This window comes from Halyomorpha halys, unplaced genomic scaffold, assembly GCF_000696795.3.
Source record: "Halyomorpha halys isolate HHAL.00 unplaced genomic scaffold, Hhal_1.1 Scaffold481.1, whole genome shotgun sequence".
NCBI lineage: Eukaryota > Metazoa > Arthropoda > Insecta > Hemiptera > Pentatomidae > Halyomorpha > Halyomorpha halys.
In genome coordinates, this window is record NW_027113262.1 from 577,647 (window position 1) to 589,217 (window position 11,571).

The 11,571-nt window shown below is 30.9% G+C and overlaps 1 protein-coding gene across 1 annotated transcript in view; it reads right to left on the reverse strand.

Annotated features, from left to right (window-relative positions):
• Nucleotides 1–8,811, reverse strand: part of Ser (Serrate) — a gene marked incomplete at its 5' end in the record, with an annotated part of 18,327 nt that extends 9,516 nt beyond the window's left edge. The window contains 3 exon segments of the mRNA XM_067050837.1: nucleotides 443–649; nucleotides 1,133–1,246; nucleotides 8,578–8,811. Of these exon segments, the coding sequence (XP_066906938.1) occupies nucleotides 443–649; nucleotides 1,133–1,246; nucleotides 8,578–8,811 (555 nt within the window).
• Nucleotides 8,812–11,571: the final 2,760 nt, after the last annotated feature.

Below are 11,571 nucleotides of genomic sequence, written 5' to 3' on the forward strand. Positions count from 1 at the left end.
TTGAGACTAAAATTTGGATAGTGTGTTGAATTATTTTTTATCAATCATTTTATTTATTAAGATGGAATTATAGTTCCTACTTGAACAGAAATATTTTGTTTTTAATCGACTATTTATAAAATAGGATTTGAGGTATAACATAATTTAAGAGGTATATTTTTAACAAACATAAAGGTATTACTGTTGGTAATAGCTAGGCTATCTTAGAATCTTTCTAAAAAGAGATTTCTTGACTGAAAGGAAATAGTTCAATAGCTCAATAAGAAAGATAGTATTATTAAAATTTATTAAATAAAAAGACCTAAAAAGATTATAAAAAATGACAACTCTCTTAAATAAAGTGATTATCATTTTGGAATAATGATTGGATTGTTTTAGAATAGTTTTGCTATAGGGATAAAATAAAATTTAGTTACAAATAAATTTAAGCAATGATTATCACCTGTGAATCCTGGCTGACAAGCACAATGATAGTCATTTACTAAATCAATGCAAGTTGCTCCATTTTGACACTGACCAATACAATCATTTGTATTTGTAGTACAATTCTTTCCAGACCATCCTTTGTGGCATTTACACAAATAATCGCCCCCAAGATTTTGGCAAGAATGAGCATTTACACAAATATTTTGAAGACATTCATCAACATCTGATAAAGAAGAAAGAAAATAAGTTTTCAATAATAATTAGTATTACATGATTAAACACTATAATAATTACTTATATTATTACATTAAGGATCATAGTGAGAAAAGTAATATATAATTATCAATAAATCAAGTATTTAAGACAATTACCTCTTACTTGTTGAAGAATATTATATCAACTTGATTTACCAATAAATACTCATTTAAAAACAAATTGTTAAAGGTAATGAATTTATCATTGTTTTACTCTAATATTTATTGATATAATATTTTTTCAACTTATTTAAAATTCAAAATATACATTTTTATAATGTTTAACATTTTTTTTATTATTTTGATATTGCCATTAAATTACACTATCGATCAACTTTTGTTAAATTCAGGTTTCCTAATGATTTATGTTAATAAATCATTAGAACACATACATATACTTAATCAAAGTTATTATGTATAACATAGCAAATATATAAACTCATAAACCTTACCGTACTGGCAATTGTACCCTTCCCACCCAAGTGGACACAGACATTTATATCCATTTACTAGGTCCACACAAGTTGCACCATTTTGACATGGAACTGAAGCGCACTCATCTATATCTAAAATAAAGTTTTCAAATATTACTTGAAGACAAAATAAGGTTATAAAATTTATTATTATGAAAAGACAAAAGATAAGATATAAACTATGTACTAGGGCTATTGAATAATATTAATGTATAAAAACACATTACTTCTGGCCAGTAGAAATTTAAAAATGAATAAATAAAAATAAAATATATGTTCATTAGGTTTAATGTAATCAATAAGGATAAATAAGTATGAATTTGGTCGGTTAGGTATAAAATAGTTCCTATAGATTACTACTTTAATTATCTTTATGATACCTAATGATGTTTGGGGGTGTTTTCCCCACCTTTAGGCAATTTAATCCCTTATGGTTAGTTCTATCCATTTCATCACTAAAAACTTTGTCATAAAAGTTTCCAGTCTACATAATCTTACAATATTATTTTTATTTTAAAAATAATATTATAATTATTTATCATTAACAAATATTTTTAAGACAAACGAGACCAAAGTTTTATATCATTTTGACTTCGACAGGTCTATCGTTCTTTCACAGTTGATTTCGAACATACTCCTGAATTAAGTTCATGTTAGACACTTATTCGAAGTAGATTTTAATGTTCTTTAATTTTTTTCGTCAATACATTTTCTCTAAGAAGCTCGGTTAAGGTGTTATCTTTGCTGAAACTCAGATTCCATTAGGATTTGTTTTTAATGGTTTTATTGGCTCTTACAACATGCTCAAAAAATATTACTACCAGACTTATAGCATAGCACGATGTGTAAAGTGACTGGCCTACGACTATTTGTACAGGTTAGGAAAGAAGCAGACGTCAGGGAAAAAGCGGTATCAGTCATCGGCAAGTGACAGATCGGAATATAGTAAAGGGGTGACAGAAGAGTAAAATATTTTTTTGGGCTGGTTAGTAGGTAGGCCCCGCCCCCAGGTAGCAAGGCCCTGTCCAAGGCAAGGAATCCAATTAATTTAAAGCCGAGTAGAAATAATAGGGTTGGGCTAGGGAGGCCGCCTCGTTGATTAGGTTTTATTAGGAGGCCGGACAGAGTCGTGATAGACCACTCCTCCGCGGCGGGAGACAGGCAGATTATATCCTCCCTCTTCCTTAATGGATATTTGCTCCAGCCTTAATTACAGATACAGATCCACTCTTCCACTTTGTTATTATTATTGACTTATGCACTGTCGATAAAACTCTACTTGCAAAGTGCTTTCTACTAACCACCGTTAACCGGGATTGTTCACAAACAAAAGGGTTGGGGTAGATGAGTTAAGAATATCACACATACTATGATATATATGTGTAATAACACTCTTTCATAAGAGGAAGGAGATTTCTTGGGAGATTATGTCAGCCACTGTTCAATACCTGGAAAATGACAGTGAGCTAACAAGAAAAACAAATTGGAATATTTTTTTTGTAAAGTTAGGTACAGTCAGTTTTTGAATCCCCATTTTTTATGAAAATAAATAATTTTTTCAAAAATATTAATGAAAAATTTTAATTGATTTATGTGAATCAGACACAAACTAAACTATTGTTTTTGGGATAGAAAACAAAATTTGACTATTGACGTAAATATATGGTTCATTAAATTTTGATTAATAGAATATCATTATTATTATATTAAAAAAAAAAAAAAAAAAGAATGTGATATTTTACATTCAATTAAACAAAAAAAAGCAAATGTTTATAAGTTATGAAAAGTCTTATAAGTCATAAGTGATTTAGTAATGGGATAAAATGTGCTCCCTCTTTTTCCGATATTTTTATGTTCATAAGAGTTGAATATTATACTTCGATAATATAATAAACATTATACTTTCGATTTTATGCTTAAGAGTTGAATATTATATTTCACCTTCTTACTGGTCGCTTCGCGTTACTTCACTTAAAAATGATCGATCAACCTTTGTATTCATCGAGAAGAATTGTGAAAAATCAACATTCCCATAAATCGAAAAAAAAACAAGATTATGAGAATTGGAAAGATGCTCGTAAACGAGCATGTCTGGATAAACGGAGAAACAAGGAAGGAAGTGAAATACGCAGGAAGGCGCTAAAACACCTTTGAAAAAGGCTTCATGAGCAAGTGAGATGTAAGAAAAGATACTATAACAACTATCCACAAAAACAAATTCCTCTCCATAATGACCTAATCTAGTGAGTCATTGACTCTCACTACTAAACATAACCAACAAATTCACACGATGACCAGATTCTTACTCAGGGTTGAAGGAGAAACAAGATTGGACTGTATAAGTAACACTAGAGTAAGAAAACACCTGGATGTTAGATTAGCAAAGACGATTGTAGAGGAGAATCATCAGGAAATAGTTCAGGACTCACCAGAGAACAGTGCAGCAAGAACTCAAAGAGGAACCAGGAAGACATGGGAGGAAACTGTAAGGGAAACATTTGAAAGAAGAGGATCGCAGGTGGCGGATGGTACAGGGTCGGACTTTATGGATTGGGCCTCATACTGCTGGTGGATGAAGAAGATACGAATAATAAAATTAATGTAGAACCAAAAAATTTCCATAGTCTAGTAATAGTAGTTTTCACTTAACATAAATTTGGAAATAGGGTCAGGGGAAGTATGAATAATAAAGAAGACGGCGTAATGAGACGAGAATAGTGGTATGGTGAAGTTTTATGGTGCGCTGACCGCACCATATTTTTTTTTATCACAAATTATATTAACAAATGGTGCTATAGATATGAATAACTTCTAAATCTGACTTTTTTTTTTACTATTTACTTTTTTTTACTAAAAAACATATGGAGGGAGGGGGCGAGGAGAGAAAATCTAAAATTTCCTAACGATTTTTATCGAAACGATGTTGTTTGGGAAATTAGGTCAGATATTTACTATTTTTATAAATATTTTTGGAAAACTGACCTCTATAAGTAGCTTTTATAAGCAATGTTGAGTATAAATAACATCTTTGAATAACGGCTTACAACAATGTTCATAATTTCAATTAGGTTCTCACATCTCAAATTTCCTAACTTTTTGAGTTTTCAAATTATTGGGGGGAGGGAGAGGAGATTATATATCTCTTATGTTTCCTTGTTATGACGCCTATGGTTAAGTTCAAATTTTTAAGGGACTATTTAAATTTAATTAATTCTCGGAAGTTATACTGGTCTGTACATTGTAATATTTTTTGTAACATACGAATATTATAAAATATGTTTTATATTACAATATATTTGTTTAGGTGAAAATGAATCACCATCGGTCGATAAAAGATTTAACAATGGAATAGAGAAATGGTCATTGGGGCCTTTGAAATCGCCCCCACTTCAATCATTCCAATCAGTTCTCTTTATCATTCCAACGTTACATTTGGAGTGATCCTCAGTGGCCACCAAAACAGAAATTTCCGGCATTGATTGTTGTTGTGATGGTCGAATCCAACGATCTTAGATCCAAAGCTAACTGTTACGAAATCCTAGGTTGGTGTTTATAATTTTCCGGACACCTTGAGGAAGATGGGGATATGGTAGGGGCTATATGAGGAATCTGACTCTGTGCCAGGCCAACGAGTATAATTGCCGGCTTATTTGATTACACCCCGACGAGGGAGCGGGTTTTCTCCGAGAGCTGGCTAATAACCAGTCGTGAGCTAGCTAACTTATTATTATACAACTTGACCCTTCCTAGCCCCGATCTTCGCCCTCTGTTCAGCAGCCCCATTGTCTTCGCCCGTCCTCATCCACGCTCCGGTCTAGTATATATTACCCCACATCTTCATTTTCATGCCTAGAGATGTTCCTGGCAGCTTTCAGATGTGGATGTACACCTGTCAATCACTGCTGGAAATTTTGAAAAATATCGCCCGTAAGCAAATATTTACAAAACTCAAAAATATTCCAAAACTTCCTAGTAGAAAATTTAGCACTGATTTAAAAAGTAACAATGTAATGAGTTTGAATTTTCGGTAATTGTTTAGAATTAATTTGTGATTTTCAATTATAAAATAAAAAAGGAAATATGACGATCATATGCCTAACTAACCTGGTGTGAGGTAGATTAGATAATATAGGATTAATAAGTTAGTTTGAAAGTTTCAAATCAAATTTCCAATTAAAAGAATTAATTTTAAATGTAATATATGGTTTTCCTTACTTAGTTGTGTTTTATACGTTTGTTTGTTTATTCAGAAATTAAGGCGTAAAACCTACCGGTCGTCAACGCCGGCTTAAGCCTTAACGTTAAGAAACATTTAAATGTTTTGTTGCAGTTGTGCTTTATACCTTAATTGACAATATTGTATTAGACTTGGGCATAATAGCCTACAACTATTTTAGAAATTATTGTGAGGCTGTGAAATTAAAAATTAAAGTATGCTTATTTAGAATAAAAAATAATTTTATGATTGTTGATAAAAATATTTTAATTAAGGCTGTTAATTAATAGATTATTCGTGATAATGGCCAGGTTGGCCGAAGCGTCGCAAATATAAAATAAATTAATAAACAATACTGAGGCAAAATGGATAAATACAAACCAGTCATAGAATAAATCTAGATATTAAAAAAAAAAAAATTAAACACGAAATTTCAACTCAAATGCCACTTCACTTCGTTTGCCTATTTTTGGTGGTAGCAAAATATAAATGATATTACGTATGAATGTCTTCAATTATAGGGTTCATAAGAAAAAAAACAGAATTAACAAAAGGAAATGAAAGGAGAAATGATAAAATAGTGCAAGTGTGGAAATGATCCGTACTTATTCCTCCGTTCACTGTTACTCTTACACCAAAACCAAACAAGTAAGGGGTTGATACAAACTTTAGCTATTTCAAAATAGTATTACTATTAACTCTTAAACCAAAATTTAACTCTACATAACATCTGCTTATCGTAAATAAAATGGAAAAAAGCTCCAACTTTGATGAATTATAATCAATCAGTTTAATCACAGATAACTATGTACGCTATCAAAACAGAAGAGGAAAGATTAAAATTTTTCTGACGCTTCTCATGTTGGGGCATTTTAAGACAAGGAACATACCTAGATATCCAATACAGCTCAGCGCTGTAAGGTGACAATAACTATAATTATAAAACTTTTTATGCTCATACTTCTAAAACGTACTTGCCCCGCCTTAGGTATCTCAAAAAATTTTACTCAAAGTTACTAAAATTTAAAACTAATACCTATATCTTTGAGTTTGAGTTGGGATTTTATGAGTATAATGTTGATTGAATAAAAAAAAAAAATTGAGATTGAAATAATTCATATTTGATATAGTTCAACTTAACCTTCCATAAGTAACCTTCCATTTATTTAGGTGAAATACATTTTCCAAAAATGAATTATTAATTAAAATAACAATTTTGGTTTAACAATTTTAATGTTTCGGAGTGTTTACCCCATTAACATCTCAAACTGATAATCGTTAAATCATTTTTGGAATATATATTTCAGATAGATAGTTATGAAAATATACTTCATAATATTGTGGGGAAGATTGAAATATCTTAATGTAGTTGGAAATAACTATCAATGTTGTAGTAACGCTCCTCCAACAAGTTGTTGAAGTAGCACATCAAGTAATGATAATTGTTTGGTGAGGATCAATCAATGGTTATAGAACATAAATTTTTGTTTATTCTTTCTGTTAACTGGTGTTTCATCCAAACCTTGTGATTGAACAGTATGGACAAGCTTCAGTTGCTGTGACAAAGTCGCCAGTTGACACTGTTCTAGTACCAGAGAGAGTCAACATGATATAGTACAAGAGCCCAAGAGGAGAAAAAAGGGAGTTATCTCACCCCAATTTTTGATTACTTTAATGAAAACTATGTATGATTAATAATCAAACTTGATGAGTCTGCCAAGTATAGGTAGGGGAATAAAAAATGGCGGCTGTTTCAAAGCAATAAAAAAAATTAATTTTTCATTCGGAGCTCTATACCATAAAAAGTAGAAACAACACAAAAAAACCTAAGATAACGTCATTTAAAGAAGAGAAAATTTTCTAAAATGTGAGCCCTAATAGAGTTATTTACGTTAAATAGTTCTCAAGATATAACATTTTAAAAAGCAACATTTCATAAAAATGTTGTATGAAACGTACTGAAAGATCAGTAGTTAGTGAACTTATTTTGAAAAATCTATACCTCAAAAATCATTTGACGTACAGATGTCTATTAGCACTCAAATTAAAGCTAGTTTAATGAGCTATAATGTAGTTTCTAAAGACGTTTATCTTCGTAAGAGTAGTAATTTTCATGAAATTTGCTAAAATAAATTGATTTATAGTTGTTCGGACAAATTTTCATTTGCCAAATTTTTGTTCATATGTGAATATTATAAAAAGTACTACCCCTACGAAGATAATTGTAATAAACTACTTTATAGTAAGTTAAATGTCCTTCATTTTGAGTGCTGGCAGACATATGTGTGTCTTATGGATCTAGAGATATATTTTTTCAAAATTCCAACATAATATCATAAAAACTACCACTCCTACAATGATAAACATTATTAACTATTTTACAGTAAATATAGCTAGTTCTAATTTGAGTGCTGGCAGACATCTGTTCGTCCAATGGTTTCTGAAATAAAGTTTTTCATAAATCAAAGTTATTGTCCTAACAACTATAAATCAATTTATTTTAGCAAATATTATGACAACTACTATTCCTACGAAGGTAAAGGTTATAAACTTATTTATAGTCCATTAAATTACCTTTAAGTTGAGTGCTAATAGACATCTGTATTTCACATAATTCCTGAGATATAGATTTCTCAAAATAAATTAACTAACTACTGATATTTCAGTACATTTTTATGAAATTTTGCTTTTTAAAAGGCTATATATTGATAGCTATTGGACGTAAATAGCTCTATTAGGGCTAATATTTCAGCAAATTTACTCTTCTTTAAATAATGTGTTCTTAGTCTTTCTAGTGTTGTTGGTAGTTTTTAAGATTTAGAGCTCCGAATGAAAAATTAATGTTTTTTTAAGGTTTTGAAACAGCCGCAATTTTTTATTCCTCCTACCTATACTTGGCAGACTCATCAAGTTTGACTAGTAATTATACATAGTTTTCATTAAAGTGACTAAAAATAGGGATGAGATAACTGCCTTTTTTTCTTCCCAGCTCTTGTACTAGTAAGGCTGTTTCGTATTTAAGCTGACAAACCATTGATTGATCTGCAACAAGAAATAATCATAGAAATCTCAGCTGGTCAAGTTGAATAATGGTTTGGATAAGGTTGTTATCTGCTGGCATAGGATGGTCTGCCAGCTGGGTGGTATACTGTATGGATTTCTTTATTGATACCATGTTATAAAGTTTATTTATTTCTTGACCACTTACTGATTTCGCAAGTAAGACCGCTCCAACCGTCCGGGCAAGAGCAATGGAACTGGGCACCGCTTTGGACACATCGCCCACCGTTAGCACACGGACCGGTGACGCAGGGGTTCTCAATGACCTCACAGTTTAGACCAGAGAACCCTTCTGGACAACTGCAGAGGTACTGATCGGGATGGGTGTTTTCGCAGGTTCCTCCGTTCTGGCAAGGCTCGTGTGTGCCACAGTAGTTGAGATCTGAAACATAATAAAAGCATTTTATTTGACTAAACTATAGACCACACATCACATTCTTTTAAACTGCCTTAAAAAGTTATCAACGATATTTTTCTCAAAAATTTGATTATTTAAAAACAAACCAAAACAGCTTTTCAAATACAACTAAAATTCATGAAATAATACAGTTGTAGAAGAACAAAAAAAAAATATATATAGATAAATAAAATAAAATAAACCCTAAACTGGTGAGGTGAAATTTACTATTAACCGGCAAGGCAACTTATTCGATAAAAAATTAACCTAACTTATTTTTAACACGCTTATTAATAGTTTCTATACTTAAAAGTTTTTAATGAAATAATAATTAATGAACATTTTCATAATTTGGCCTGAATAATTCACGATTTTAACAAAAAAAAAAACACAATATTTTGTTATAGTAAAAATTTTTACAAACAGTTTATAATCTGGTTGAAATTTTGAGCTAATTTTGCAAGATGCTAGTAATGGTAATTTTTTTCTATTAACATTCATTCCGCAGCAATAATCTAATGCTGTATAAGTTCTGACATGAATTGAATACTGTAAATCTGATAGGAACGTGATTGGAAAATAGAAAAAAAAATCTGAAAAACTTGAATTTTGTAATATTTAAAAAAATCCTCTTAATCGTCTTATTAAACATAAATTTTTCCCTGGTAGTTATGCTGTTTCCCAATATCCGATCAAGAAATGCTGCTTGTTTATCGGAATGTCATGGCATAACTATCGGATTTAAAAATGACGGCGGGGCTAAAGGTATTCGGCTAGGGGCCATTAGCTCGGGAGTTGAGATCCCTTTACCTTTAGACAAAAACCGAAATCGGAAGGTATCGCATAACTGGCCTGGGAGACGGCCTCATTAGCTCCCTACTGCTCGAGACCTTTTTAAAATAAATCTCAGCTAATTGAGTAGGGAGCATTCCTCAGCCCTCTCTTATCTACTCCCTCTACCAACGGCCAACCACCTCTTATCTCATCCGTTTCACAATATCTGCATAATCCCGCGAGATTTCGGTTTCGTAGAAAGGGAAACATTGCTTGAATAATTATTGATTCGTAGATACTTTTTATATAGTACCTGTGGACCGTAGGTAAACAAAAAATATGTGGGTTTTTATTTTAACAATTAAACTTTGAATTTATACATTGAATAATATACAAAATCTTCATTGGTTACTCAAGAAAACAGTGCAATATTCCGATTAATTTTAAATTAAGGAATAGTAGTATGGTGAAGTTTTATGGTGCGCTCACCGCACCAGATTTTTTTTTATCACAAATTATATTAACAAATAGTACTTTGTAAATATATCATATGCCTAACATTACTATAGATATGAACGAATTCTAAATCTGACTTTTTTTTTTTTTACTAAAAAACATATGAAGGAAGGGAGCGAGGAGAGAAAATATAAAATATTGTAACCATTTTTACCGGATTTCCCAACTTTCCGGTTGTTTGGGAATTTAGGCCAGAAATTTACTATTTTTATAAATATTTTTGGAAAAATGACCTCTCTAAGTACCTTTTATAAGCAATATTGAGTATAAATAACATCTTTGAATAATGTTTTACAACAATGTTCCTAATTTGAATTAGGTTCTCACATCTCAAATTTCCTTTGAAAACAGTGCAATATTCCGAATTTTAAGCAAAATTTTAATTGTTACTAAATAACTCCAAAACTAAGCGCCAAAACGAATAACTTGTCGTAATTACCATTTTTCCCCAAAGTCAAAAATTTTTGTAAACTAAGATTTTTGTGAAATAATGTAAAAAAAAAAAAAAATCGTTCTATCAGAAACGTCTTGGATGATGAGATTTTGAGAAATTTAATTGTTTTTCTTTTCAACCCATCAGGGAGTATTTAGATTCAATGGTTCTCCTTAAAAAGGGCAGATAACGGAAAACATTGAAATGTAAATTTAGAAATGAATTTGAAAACTACCACTTAAACAGTTTACATGAGGCAGCATTCCTTTGATATTTAATATTTCTGATTCCGATTGAACCGTTCGATAATTTGACAACTGAAAAATTCGTTGCAATCAAGATTTTTTCTGAACCGTCCCTGAATTAAACTTTTTTTGAAATTTTCAAAATTAAAGATTTTAGATTTCAACTTCAACAAAAGAAAGTTCAAAAATTTGTACAATTTCTCGCGATAACAAAAAAAATAAAAATAAAATGCATATTTGAGACTTAAAATCGCACTATTTTTTCCCATGAAAAGGCGGCAAAATCGATGAGGTTGGAGTGCTGCCATCTTGTTTCTTAGAAACATATCAGTATGTTCGTAACCTTTAGCCTTAAGGTTAAATGTACTGAATTTTAGATATTATTTTCAGTAGATGGCAGCACTAAGGTAGCAAATTTACGTTTCGTAAAACACAAAATACACTTTAAAGATTGAAAATCGGACTATTTATTTTGGAGAAAATCAAGAAGTAAATTCAACTAATTTCGGTGCGTCCTACGAAGCGATAAATTTAGCCTTAAACGTTTTTATTTGTTTATTAAATCTGTTAAATATCTATCCATTCTCTTGAGAATGAAAATGAAAGAAAATTCAATATACTTAAAATTCATTCTACATGACTGTTGTCGGATGAATATTTTTAACAATGTCATATACAAATAAAACAGTTGGTTTTCTAGAGAAAATGGTCATTTTTTGCGAAGCCCATTTTATGGAATTCAAAAACTAATAAGACGATCTGTTGTCACAGGCATAT